The sequence below is a fragment of the Heliangelus exortis genome, unplaced genomic scaffold, assembly GCF_036169615.1.
Source record: "Heliangelus exortis unplaced genomic scaffold, bHelExo1.hap1 Scaffold_108, whole genome shotgun sequence".
NCBI lineage: Eukaryota > Metazoa > Chordata > Aves > Apodiformes > Trochilidae > Heliangelus > Heliangelus exortis.
The window spans coordinates 1-13,601 of NW_027285928.1; the positions used below are offsets into that span (position 1 = coordinate 1).

At 43.0% G+C, this 13,601-nt stretch overlaps 1 protein-coding gene across 1 annotated transcript; it reads left to right on the plus strand.

Annotated features, from left to right (window-relative positions):
- Positions 1–161: 161 nt before the first annotated feature.
- Positions 162–13,150, plus strand: LOC139790636 (uncharacterized; the record flags this gene model as incomplete). The annotated part of the gene is made up of 6 exons (XM_071732509.1): positions 162–447; positions 522–657; positions 5,799–5,882; positions 7,534–7,650; positions 10,218–10,328; positions 13,019–13,150. Coding segments are annotated over 6 exons (803 nt in total), but the record flags the coding sequence as incomplete, so codon positions are not given.
- Positions 13,151–13,601: the final 451 nt, after the last annotated feature.

Sequence of the window (13,601 nt, forward strand, 5' to 3'; positions counted from 1 at the left end):
TAAGCTCTTTGATCCGTTGGGGTGATTTCCTTCGATTTTTTTCTGCTCCCTTCTCCAAATCCGCCGAATTTTGTTGATTTTTGGCCATTTCTGAAATTTTTGTGAGAGACTTCTGGGTACGCTTGGAAATTTTTGGACATTTTTGGGCCATTTCTGTCCAGTTTTGGCCATTTTTGTCACTTCCCAGCAATCTTTAGAGATCCTTTCTCCAAATCTGTCGATTTTTGTCGATTTTTTTTTGGTTTTTTGTCGATTTTGGGGTTTTTTTTCCTCATTTTTTGGCTCCTTTTCCGGGGGGGGGTGTTGGGCGGCCGCCATTTTGTCTCCCCGGCCGCCATTTTGTCTCCTCGGCCGCCATTTTGTCTCCCCTCAGTTGCCCTTCGCCCGGAACTGCGGCGCCGACGACGTCTGCGTTGACGCCTTGGAGGTCACCGTGGAGTTTTTGGGGTGAGTTTCTCCCTTTTTTTGGGTCCTTTTCCCCCCTTTTTGGCTCTCCCCAACCTTTAGTTCTCTCCCCCCAGGGGGGGCCCGGTGGTCCTGGGGGTTTCCCGGGAGCTGGAGCTGAGCCTGGGCCTGCGGAACCGCGGGGAAGATTCCCACGGGGCCTCCCTGGAGCTGAGGCACCCGCGGGGCTTCTCCTACAGAAAAGTCCAGAAGGTAACACCCAAAAACACCTCCTTTCACCCCAAAATCCCTTTCGCCCCAAAAAAACCCTTTTTTGCACCAAAAAACCCCTTTTTTGCACCAAAAACCCCCTTTTTTCCCCCCAAAATCCAGGGGTTTTCCCCCCAAATCTGCTTTTTCGCCCTCAAAATCCTTTTTAGATGCCCTCAAAACCGCCAAAAACCCCTTTTTTTCCCCCAAAAAACCCCCTTTAGTAACCCTCAAAGCCTCCTTTTTTTCCCCAAAACCCCATTTTTTCTCCAAAAACCCCCCTTTTCCTCCCTCAGAATCCTCTTTAGATTCCCTCAAAAACCCCAAAACCCCCTTTTTTTCCCCAAAAAACCCCTTTTTTCACCCCAAACCCCCCTTTTTTCCCCCCAAAACCCCTTTTCAACCTCAAAACCCCCCCTTTTTACCAAAAAAATGCCCTTTTTTTCCCCCCAAACCCCCATTTTTTTACCAAAAAACCCATTTTTTCCAAAAAAACCCCCATTTTTTCCCCAAAAAAAAACCCTTTTTACCCAAACCCCCCTTTTTTTGCAAAAAAAACCCTTTTTATCCCCCCAAAAACAATTTTTTCCCCAAAAACCCCTACTTTTACCAAAAAACCTTTTTTTTTCCCAAAACCCCTTTTTTTCCCCCAAAAAAGCCCTTTTTTTCACCCAAAGACCCTTTTTCCCCAAAATACCCTTTTTTTCCCCAAAAAACTCTTTTCCCCCCAAAGCCCATTTTTTTCCCCAAAAAACTTTTTTCTCCCAGATCCCCTGTTATTTCCCAAAATCCGTATTTTTCCCAAAAAAAAACCCTTTCTTTGCAAAAAAAACCTTTTTTACCCCAAAAATGCCTTTTTTCTCCCGAAAACCCCACTTTTTTCCAAAAAAAACCAAGTTTTTTCCTCAAAAAGCCCCTTTTTTTCACCAAACCCCCCATTTTTTACTAAAGAACACCTTTTTTTCCCCAAAAACCCATGTTTTTTCCCCCAGCCCCCCCATTTTTTACCAAAAATCCCCCTTTTTTACCAAAAAACTACCTTTTTTCCCAAAACCCCATTTTTTCCCCCAGAACCTTTTCCCCAAAACCCCCTTTTTTCCCCAAAATCCTTTTTTCCCTAACCCCTTTTTTTCCTTTTTTCCCCCCAAACCCTTTGTTTCCCAAAAACCCCTTTTTTTCCCCCAAAACCTTTTATTCCCCAAAACCCCCTTTTTTTCCCCCAAACCCCTTTTCCCCCCCGACCCTCCCCTTTTTTTTCCCAAAATCCCCGTTTTTTTCCCCCAAACCTTTTCCCTCCCCCTTTCCCTTTTTTCACCTTTTAACCAATTTCTCCTTTTTTTCTCCCCAAAGTCCCCAGGCTCCCCCTTCTCTCTCCGGTGTCACTTGGAGCTGCTCAGGACCCTCTGTGCTGTCACCCCCTCCCCCTTCCGGGCACACCAGGAGGTGGCATTGTCCCCAAATGTCCCCAAATGTCCCCAAATGTCCCCAAATCCCCCCTAAATGGCCCCAAATCCCCCCTAAATATCCCAAATTGGCCCCAAATGGCCCCAAAATGGCCCAAAATGGCCCCAAATTCCCCCAGAATGTCCCCAAATATTCCCAAATGGCCCCAAATGGCCCCAAAATGGCCCCAAAATGGCCCCAGATCTCCCCAAATATCTCCAATATCCCTAAAATGTCCCCAAGTGTCCCCAAAAAGTCCCCAAATGTCCCCAAATCCCCCCCAAATTGTCCCAAAATGGCCCCAAATTCCCCAAAATGGCCCCAAATGTCTCCAAATTGTCCCCAAATCCCCTCAAATCTCCCCAAAAAGTCCCCAAATATCCCCAAAATGTCCCCAAATCTCCCCAAATCCCCCCAAATCCCCCCCAATGTCCCTTTCTGTCCCCCCCAGCTCCCTTCTCACCCTCACCCTCGATGTCCCCTCCCGGGGGGACTTTGGGGACACCCTGGAGGTGGTGGCCATGTCACCAGGTGAGGGGACACGGGGGGGGTGGCACCTGGGGACACTTTGGGGACACTTTGGGGTGGTTGAGGACACTTTGGGGACACTTTGGGGGGGGTTGGGGACACTTTGGGGGGGGTTGGTGGCACTTGGGGACATTTGGGGGGGGGTTGGGGACACTTTGGGGGGGGTTGGTGGCACTTGGGGACAATTTGGGGGGGGTTGGGGACACTTTGGGGGGGGTTGGTGGCACTTGGGGACACGAGTGTCACCTCCCCCCCCGCCCCCCAAGTGACAACGGGACCCCCGGGATGGTGACACGGGCAGAGGTGGCACTGAAGTACGGGGTCCTGGTGCTGCTGAGCAGGTGACAAAATGTCCCCAAGTGTCCCCAGATGTCCCTAAATGTCCCCAAATATCCCTAAGTGTCCCCAAATGTCCCCAAATCCCCCAAAAATGTCCCAAATTCCCCAAATGTCCCCAAAATATCCCAAATCCCCTCAAATGTCCCCAGATGTCCCCAAGTGCCCCCAAATCCCCCCAAATGTCCCCAAATCCCCTCAAAATGTCCCCAAATCCCCCCAAACCCCTCAAATGTCCCCCAAATCCCCCCAAGTCCCCTCCAAATGTCCCCAAAATTCCCCCAAATCCCCCCAAATGTCCCCAATTCCCCCCAAAATGTCCCCAAGTGCCCCCAAATGTCCCCAAATATCCCCAAAATGTCCCAAAACATCCCCAAATCCCCCAATTCCCCCCAAAATGTCCCCAAGTGCCCCCAAATGTCCCCAAATCCCCTCCAAATTCCCCCAGAAATCCCCAAATCCCCTCAAATATCCCCAGATCCCCCAAATGTCCCCAAAATTCCCCCCAAATGTCCCAAAATGTCCCCGAAATTGCCCCAGAATGTCCCCAAAGTGTCCCAAAATGTCCCCAAATCCCCCTCAAATGTCCCCAGATCCCCCCAAAATGTCCCCAAGTGCCCCCAAATGTCCCCAAAATCCCCCCAAAACCCCCAAATGTCCTCAAATCCCCCAAAAATCCCCCCAAAAATCCCCAAATCCCCCCAAAATGTCCCCAAAATGTCCCCAAAATCCCCCCAAAACCCCACCAAACCCCCCCAAGTCCCCCCAAATGTCCCCAAAATCCCCCCCAAATGTCCCCAATTCCCCCCAAAATGTCCCCAAGTGCCCCCAAATGTCCCCAAATCCCCTCAAATTCCCCCCAAAATCCCCAAATCCCTCCAAATGTCCCCAAAATTCCCCCAAATGTCCCCAAAATGTCCCCAAATTGCCCCAGAATGTCCCCAAATCCCCCCAAATCCCCCAAATCCCCCCAAATCCCCCCAAATCCCCCCCAAATGTCCCAAAATCCCCCCAAATGTCCCAAAATCCCCCCAAAATTCCCCCAAATCCCCCCAAATGTCCCCAAATCCCCCCAAATGTCCCCAAATTCTCCCCCCAGCTCCAACTCCACCTCCTACCTCGAGGTCTCCCCCAAAAAGGGGGGGGGGACCCCCCTGCCCTCCCCCTTTTCCATCACTACGAGGTAAGAAAGGGGGGGGGACACCCCCAAAATGTCCCCAAATGTCCCCAAAATGTCAATTTTTTTGACTTTCTTGACTTTTTTTTGTGTTTCCCCCCCCCCCAGGTGAAGATTTTGGGGCGTCAGGGACCCCCCCTCAACGTCACCTTTTGGGTCCCCATTGCCCAAAGGGGGGGGGGGGACCCCAATTTGGGAGCAGCTGGGAGTGACCCCCCTGCAGGTGACAGAGAGAGGGACCCCCCCAAAAAAATAAGAAAAAAAAAAAAAATTAAAAAGGGGGGAAAAAAAAAAAGAAAGAAGAAAAAAAGGGGGGGGGCAGGAAAAAAAAAAAAAGAAAAAAAAGGGGGAGAAAAAAAAAAAGGGGGGGAAGGAACCTGAAAAAAAAAAAATAAGAAAAAAAAGGGGGGGTAAAAAAAATAAGGAAAAAAAAGGGGAAAAAAAATAAAGGGGGGGGCAGAAAAAAAAAGGGGCAAAAAAAAAAAGGGGTAAAAAAAAATAAAAAAAAAGGGGGCAAAAAAAAGGGGGGGTAAAAAAAATGAAAAAAAAAGGGGGGCAAAGAAAAAAAGGGGTAAAAAAAAAAATAAAAAAGGGGGGGGGCAAAAAAAAAAAAAAAAAAAAAAAAGGGGTTAAAAAAAAATTAAAAAAAAAGGACCAGAAAAAAAAGGAAAAAAAAAAGGGGGGGACCAAAAGAAAAAAAAAAAAGAAAAAAAGGGGGGGGAACAGAAAAAAAAAAAGGAAAAAAAAGGGAAAAAAATAAGGGGGGGTCAGAGAAAAAAAAAAAGGGGGGGTAAAAAAGAATAAAAAGGGAAAAAAAAAAGGGGGGGAGCAGAAAAAAAAAAGAAGAAAAGGGGGGGAACACAAAAAGAAAAAAAGGAAAAAAAAAGGGGGAAAAAAATGGGGGGAGGAACCTGAAAAAAAAAAAATAAAGAAAAAAAAGGGGGGGTGAAAAAAAATTGAAAAAAAAGGACTAGAAAAAAAAACAACAAAAAAAAAGGGGGAACAAAAAAAAAAAAAAGAAAGAAAAAAGAGGGATAAAAAAAAAAAACGGGGGGGTACCTGAAAAAAAAAAAGATAAAAAAAAAAGGGGGGGACCAAAAAAAATGGAAAAAAAAAAGGGGGGGTAAAAAAAAAGTAAAAAAAGGAGGGGACACAAAAAAAAAAAAAAGAAAAAAAGGGGGGGGACAGAAAAAAATTAAAGAAAAAAAACGGGGGGGGGGGGGGTAAAAAAAGATTAAAAAAAATAAAGGGAACAAAAAAAAAAAAAAGAAAAATATGGGGGGGTTAAAAAAAAAATAAAAAAAAAGGACCCAGAAAAAAAAGGAAAAAAAAAGAAGGGGGGGCAAAATAAAAATAAAGAAAAAATAAAAGGGGGAAAAAAAAAAAAAAAAAAGGGGGAGGGGGAACCTGAAAAAAAAAAAAAAAGAAAAAAAGGGGGGGACCAAAAAAAATTAAAGAAAAAAAAGACCCAGAAAAAAAATGGAAAAAAAAAAGGGGGGGGTAAAAAAAATTAAAGAAAAAAAAAGTGGGTAAAAAAAAAACACACAAAAACCACCAAAAAATAATAAAAAACCAAAAAAATAATTAAAAAAGGAAAAAAAAAGGGAAAACCTCCCCCAAAAAAAAAAAAAAAATTTTGTTTTTTTTTCCCCCCCTCCAGGATGAAATTCGCTGCTGGGAGGGCTCAGATCTCCCAGGGGTCCCCGGGCCCCCCCCCGAGACCCTGACGGACCCCCCCGTGCTGGTGAGACCCCAAAAACCCCCAAAAAAACCCCAAAAACCCCCAAAAACCCCCAAAAATGCAAAAAAAAACACCCAAAAAAAAAAAAAAAACAACCCCAAAACAAAAAAAAAAGCCCAAAATCCCCCAAAACCCAAATAAGGGGGGGGTCTCGGGGTCCCCTCTCCCCACCCCCTCCCCAAATCCATCTAAACCCCCCCTGACCCCCCCAAAAATCCCAAAAAATGAAAAAAAGGGCAAAAAAATGCTAAAAAACTCAAAATGTTAAAAAATGGTAAAAAATGTCAAAAAAACGCCAAAAATCGTCAAAAACCGTGAAAAAGCCCAAAACATCCCAACCCCTCCTCAAACCAAATAAAAGGGGGGTTCTGGAGGTCCCCCCCCACCCGAACCCCCCAAAAACCCCACTAAAAAATCCCAAAAAATGCCCAAAAAACCCCAAAATGTCAAAAAATGATAAAAAAAACGGCCAAAAAAACGCCAAAAATCGTCAAAAACCGTGAAAAAGCCCCAAAAATCCTTCCCAGGAGTGCCCGGGGGGGGTCTTGGGTCCCCTCCCTCCAAATCACCCCCACCTCCCCCTAAAGAAACCCCCAAAAAACCCCCAAAAACGCCAAAAAACCTCAAAAATGTCAAAAAATGATAAAAAACGTCAAAAAACGCCAAAAATCGTCAAAAACCGTGAAAAAGCCCCAAAAAATCCCAACCACCCCTCAAACCAAGTAAAAGAGGGGGGTCTGGGGGTCCCCCCCACCCGAATCCCCCAAAAACACCACTAAAAAATCCCCAAAAATGCCCATAAAACCCAAAAAACCCCCAAATGTCAAAAAATGATAAAAAAACGGCCAAAAAAACGCCAAAAATCGTCAAAAACCGTGAAAAAGCCCCAAAAATCCTTCCCAGGAGTGCCCGGGGGGGGTCTTGGGGTCCCCTCCCCCCAAATCACCCGCAACTCCCCCTAAAGAAACCCCCAAAAAAACCCCAAAACCGCCAAAAACCTCAAAAATGTCAAAAAATGATAAAAAAACGTCAAAAAAACGCCAAAATCGTCAAAAAACCGTGAAAAAGCCCCAAAAAATCCCAACTCCCCCTCAAACCAAGTAAAAGGGGGGGGTCTGGGGGTCCCCCCCACCCGAATCCCCCAAAAACCCCACTAAAAAATCCCCAAAAATGCCCAAAAAACCCAAAAAAACCCAAAATGTCAAAAAATGTCAAAAAACCGCCAAAAATCGTCAAAAATCGTCAAAAACCGTGAAAAAGCCCCAAAAATCCTTCCCAGGAGTGCCCGGGGGGGGTCTTGGGGTCCCCTCCCTCCAAATCACCCCCACCTCCCCCTAAAGAAACCCCCAAAAAACCCCCAAAAACGCCAAAAAACCTCAAAAATGTCAAAAAATTATAAAAAACGTCAAAAAACGCCAAAAATCGTCAAAAACTGTGAAAAAGCCCCAAAAAATCCCAACCCCCCCTCAAACCAAGTAAAAGGGGGGGGTCTGGGGGTCCCCCCCACCCGAATCCCCCAAAAACCCCACTAAAAAATCCCCAAAAATGCCCAAAAAACCCAAAAAACCCCAAAATGTCAAAAAATGGTAAAAAATGTCAAAAAAACACCAAAAATCGTCAAAAACCGTGAAAAAGCCCCAAAAATCCTTCCCAGGAGTGCCCGGGGGTCCCGTGCCGGGAGTTCCGGTGTGAGGTGGGGGAGGGGCTGGAGCCCCCCCAGACTTTGGGGGTGACCCTGGGGGGGCGGCTGGAGGAGACCTGGGGCAAGGAGGTAAAAATTTGGGGAGTTTTGGGGCTTTTTGGGGGGATTTGGGGGAGTTTTGGGGTTTTTTTTGGGGGGGGGGTTGGGGGGGTTTGGAATTTTGGGGGGTTTTGGGGGGTTTTTGGGGTTTTTTTTGGGATTTGGGGGGTTTTGGGTTTTTTGGGGGGTTTTGGGGTTTTTTTGGGAGTTTTGGGGGATTTGGAGTTTTTTGGGTTTTGGGTTTTTTGGGGAGGTTTGGGGTTTTTTTGGGTTTTGGGGGGTTTTGGGGTTTTTTTGGGGGGATTTAGGGGGGTTTTGGAGTTTTGGGTTTTTTTTGGGGTTTTTGGGGGTTTTTTTGGGTTTTTTGGGGTTTGGGGCTTTTTTTGGGTTTTGGGGATTTTGGGGGACTTTGGCGTTTTTTGGGGTTTTTTGGGGTTTCAGGGGTTTTGGGGGATTTTGGGGATTTTGTGGTTTTTGATGCTTTTTTTTCGGGTTTGGGAGTTTGGGGGTTTTGGGGTATTTGGGATTTTTGGGGGGTTTGGGGGGGATTTGGGGGATTTTGGGTTTTTTGGGTTTTGGAGTTTTTTGGGATTTGGGGGTTTTTAGGGACTTTGGGGTTTTTTGGGTTTTTTTGGGGTTTTGGGGGATTTTGGGGTTTTTGGGGCTTTTTTTGGGGGGGTTGGGATTTTGGGGCTTTTGGGGGTTTTGGGGTTTTTGGGTTTTTTGAGGGGTTTTTTGGGGGGTTTTTTGGTTTTTTGGGGGGGGTTTGGGTTTTTGGGGTTTTGGGTTTTTTGGGGATTTTGGGTTGTTTTGGGGGGTTTGGGGGTTTTTTGGGGTTTTTTGGGGGGATTTTGGGGTTTTTTTGGGGTTTTGGGGTGTTTTGGGGTTTTTGGGGGGATTTGGGGTTTTTTGGGGTTTTGGGGTTTTTTGGGGGTTTTGGGGGGATTTTGGGGTTTTTTGGGGGATTTTGGGTTTTTTGGGGGATTTTGGGGTCTTTTGGGGGGGGCTTGGAGGGTTTTGGCTTTTGGGGGAGGTTTGGGGGATTTGGGGATTTTTGGGGGGGATTTAGGGGGGTTTTGGGGCTTTTTTTGGATTCTGGGTTTTTTGGGGGTTTTTTTGGTTGTTTTTTTGGGGTGTTTTGTTTTTTTTTATTTTGGGTTCTTTTGGGGGGATTTGGGTTTTTTTGGGGGGGTTGGAATTTTGGGATTTTTGGCGGGTTTTTTGGGGTTTTTTTTGGGTTTTTTTTTTGTTTTTTTATTTTTTGGAGGGTTTTTTGTTTGTTTGTTTTTTGGGTGTTTTTTTGTTTTTTGGGGGGATTTGGGGTTTTTCTGGGGTTTTTTTGTGATTTTTCCCCCCCAACAGGGCCCCCCCCCGGGTGATTCTGAGAAGTTTGGGGCGAATTCACTACGATTTGGGTCGGTACCAGAACCTTGGGGGGGGGGAGGAGCTGGAGGTGAGAAATTTGGGGCAAATTTGGGGTTTTTTTGAAAATATGGGCTCTGGGGGGGATTTTGGGGGAAAATTTGGGGAAATTTGGGTTTTTTGGGGGGAAATTTGAGGGAAATTTGGGGTCTGGGGGGGAATTTTGGTATTTTGGGGGAAATTGGGGAAAATTTGGGTTTTTTGGGAGGAAATTTTGGGGGAAAATTGGAAATTTGAGGTTTTTTGGGAAATTCGGGATCTGGGGGAAATTTTGGGGGAAAATTGGGGGAAATTTGAGGTTTTTTGGGGGGGAATTTGGGGTTTGGGGAGGAATTTGGGGGATTTTTTGGGGGGAAATTTGGGTTTTTTTGGGGAACTTTGGGGTTTTGGGGGAGAAATTTTGGGAGAATTTGGGGACTTTTCGGTTTTTTGGGGGGGAAATTTGGGGATTTTGGGGGAAATTTGGAATTTTTGGGGGAAATTTGGGGGGTTTTGGGTGGAAATTTGGGGAAATTTGGGGTTCTGGGGGAGAAATTTGGGGAGAATTTGGGGATTTTTGTCTTTTTTTGGGAAAATTGGAGCTTTGGGGGGAAATTTTGGGGTCTGGGGGAGGAAATTTGGGTTTTTTTGAGAAATTTGGGGGTTTTTGGGGGGAAATTTGGGGAAATTTGGGTTTCTTTGGGAAATTTGGGATCTGGGGGAAAATTGGGTTTTTTGGGGGGAATTTGGGGTCTGAGGGGGGAAATTCGGGGTTTTGGGGGAGAAATTTGGGGAGAATTTGGGGATTTTTGGGTTTTTTGGGGGGAAATTTGGGGTTTTGGGGGAAATTTTGGGGTCTGGGGGAGGAAATTTGGGGTTTTTTTGGGGAAATTTAGGGGTTTTTGGGTGAAAATTGAAAATTAGGAATTTTTGGGGTCTGGGGGGAATTTGGGGGGAAAATTTGGGGAAATTTGGGGGGTTTTGGGGGAAATTTGATGGAAATTTGGGCTCAGGGGGGGAATTTTGGTATTTTGGGGGATATTGGGGAAAAATTGGGTTTTTTGGGGGGAAATTGGGGGGTTTTTTGGGGAAATTTGGGGGTTTTGGGGGAAAATCTGGAATTTTTTTTGGAAATTTGGGATCTGAGGGGTCTGGGGGGGTCTCTCCCCCCCCCCAAATTTTTCTTCCCCCCCCAGGTGGAGACTTTGCTGGAACGTTTGGAGCCCCCCAACCTCCTGCCCCCCATCCTGGGGGGGTCCCTGGGGGGTTTGGTCCTCCTGGCCCTGGCGGTTTGGGGGCTCCAGAAGGTCAGGGGGGGGGGGGGGGAATTTGGGAATTTTTGGGAATTATTTTGAGAAAAGGGGAAATTTTGGGATTTTTTTTTTTTTTTTTGGATGGGGGAAAAATTGGGATTTTTTTTTTAGGGGGGGGGGATTTTGGGATTTTTTTTTTGGGGGGGGGGGCTGAAAAAAATTTTGGGAATTTTTTTTGAGGGGGAAAATTTGGGAATTTTTTTTGGGTGGGAAAAATTTTGGGAATTTTTTGGGGGAGGGAAAATTTTCGGATTTTTTTAAAAATTTTTTTGGGGGGGAAAAATTGGGAATTTTTTATTTTGGGGGGGAAATTTTGGGATTTTTTTGGGGGAAGTTTGGGAATATTTTTGGGGGGAAAAAATTTGGGAATTTTTGGGAATTATTTTGAGGGGGGAGGAAATTTTTGGATTTTTTTTTTTTTTTGGAGGGGGAAAAATTGGGATTTTTTTTCTTTTTTTTGGGGGGGGAATTTGGGAATTTTTGGGAATTATTTTGAGGAAAGGGGAAATTTTGGGATTTTTTTTTTTTTTTTGGATGGGGAAAAATTGGGATTTTTTTTCTTTTTTTGGGGGGGGGAAATTTGGGAATTTTGGGGAATTATTTTGAGGGGGGAGGAAATTTTGGGAATTTTTTTTTTTTTTTGGAAGGGGGAAAAATTGGGATTTTTCTTCTTTTTTTTGGTGGGGGGGGAATTTGGGATTTTTTTTTTTTTGGGGGGGGGGGGGGCCCGAAAAAAATTTTGGGAATTTTTTTTGAGGGGGAAAATTTTGGGAATTTTTTGGGGGAGGGAAAATTTTAGGATTTTTTTTGGGGGGGGGAAATTGGGAATTTTTTATTTTGGGGGGGAAATTTTGGGATTTTTTGGGGGGAAGTTTGGGAATATTTTTTGGGGGGAAAAAAATTTGGGAATTTTTGGGAATTATTTTGAGGAAAGGGGAAATTTTGGGATTTTTTTTCTTTTTTGGGGGGGGATTTTGGGATTTTTTTTTTTTGGGGGCGGGGGCCAAAAAAAATTTAGGGAATTTTTTTTGAGGGGGAAAATGTGGGAATTTTTGGGGGGGGGGGGGGGAAATTTTGGGATTTTTCTTCGGGGGGGAGCAGAAAAAAATTTTGGGAATTTTTTTTAAATTTTTCTGGGGGGGAAAAATGGGAATTTTTTATTTTGGGGGGAAATTTTGGAATTTTTTTTACTTTGGGAATTTTTTGGGGGAAATTTTGGGAATTTTTAAATAATTTTTGGGGGGAAAAATGGGAATTTCTTATTTTGGGGGGAAATTTTGGAATTTATTTTATGTTGGGATTTTTTTGGGGGGAGGAAATTTTAGAATTTTTTTATTGGATGGGGGAAAAATTGGGATTTTTTTTCTTTTTTTGGGGGGGGGAATTTGGGATTTTTTTTTTTTGGGGGGGCCCAAAAAAAATTTTGGGAATTTTTTTGAGGGGAAAAATTTGGGAATTTTTTTTGGGTGGGAAAAATTTTGGGAATTTTTTGGAATTTTTTGGGGGAGGGAAAATTTTAGGATTTTTTCTTAAATTTTTTTTGGGGGGGGAAATTGGGAACTTTTTATTTTGGGGGGGAAATTTTGGAATTTTTTGGGGGGAAGTTTGGGAATATTTTGGGGGGGAAAAAATTGGGAATTTTTGGGAATTATTTTGAGGAAAGGGGAAATTTTGGGATTTTTTTTTTTTTTTGGATGGGGAAAAATTGGGATTTTTTTTCTTTTTTTTTGGGGGGGGAAAAATTTGGGAATTTTTGGGAATGATTTTGAGGAAAGGGGAAATTTGGGGATTTTTTTTTTTTTGGATGGGGAAAAATTGGGATTTTTTTTCTTTTTTGGGGGGGGAATTTGGAAATTTTTGGGAATTTTTGGGGAGGGAAAATTTTAGGATTTTTTTGGGGGGGGGAAATTGGGAATTTTTTATTTTGGGGGGAAATATTGGATTTTTTTTTACTTTGGGAATTTTTGGGGGGAAATTTTGGGAATTTTTAAATAATTTTTTGGGGGGGAAAAATGGTAATTTTTTATTTTGGGGGAAATTTTGGAATTTTTTTTATGTTCGGAATTTTTTGGGGGAGGGAAATTTTAGGATTTTTTGGGGGGGGCGGGGCCGAAAAAAAATTTGGGAATTTTTTTTGAGGGGGAAAATGTGGGAATATTTTGGGGGGGGAGGGAAATTTTGGGAATTTTTTAATTTTTGGAGGGGGAAATTCTGGGAATTTTTTTGAGGGAGAAAAAATATTGGGATTTTGTTTTGGGGAAAAATTTTGGGAATTTTTTTGGGGGGGGAAAAATTGGAATTTTTTGGGGGGGGAAGAAAAAATTTGGGGAAATTTTTTTGGGGGGGAAGAAAAAATATGGGGAATTTTTTGGGGGGGAGAAAAAATTTTGGGAGATTTTGAGGGGGGAAAAATTTTGGGAGATTTTGGGGGGGGAAAAATTTGGGGAATTTTTTTTAGTTTTTGGAGGGGGGAAATTTTGGGAATTTTTTTGAGGGAGAAAAAATATTGGGATTTTTGGGGGAAAAATTTTGGGAATTTTTTTGGGGGGGAAGAAAAAATTCGGGGAATTTTTTAGGGGGGAAAAAAAATTTGGGGAATTTTTTTTTGGGGGGGAGGGAAGAAAAAATTTGGGGAATTTTTTTTTTTTTAGGGGGAGAAAAAATTTGGGAATTTTCTTTTCCAGGTGGGATTTTTCAAACGTCATTACAAGGAGCTCCTGGAGACCCCCCCGGACCCCCCCGCCCAGGGCTGAGGGAACCACCCCAAAAAAAAAAGAAAAATTCATCAAATTTTAATAAATTTGAGATTTTTTTGCCCCCCCTGCAAAAAAAAAAAAAAAAAGAAAAAAACCCTGAATTTTAGTAATTTTTTTTTTTTTTTTTTGGCCCCCCCCCCCCTCAGATTTTTGGAATTTTGGGATTTGAGGTAAGAGGAAAAAAAAAATTTGGGGTGGAGGAAAAATGAAGAAATTTGAATTAAATTGAAACTTAAATTCAAATTTTTAACATGAAAATGAAAATTTAAAAATTAAAGTTCAAATTAAAAATTAAATTTAAATTGGAAATTAAATTGAAATTAAAAAACTAAAATTAAAATTAAAATTTAAAATTAAATTTTACTTGAAAATTAAGTTTAAGTAGAAAATTAAATAATATTTACAAATAAAAATATTAAAATAAAAATTAGAGCTTAAAATTAAATTTAAATGGAATATTAAAATTAAAATTTAAAATTAAAATTTAAAAAATTAAAGTTAAATTCAAAAT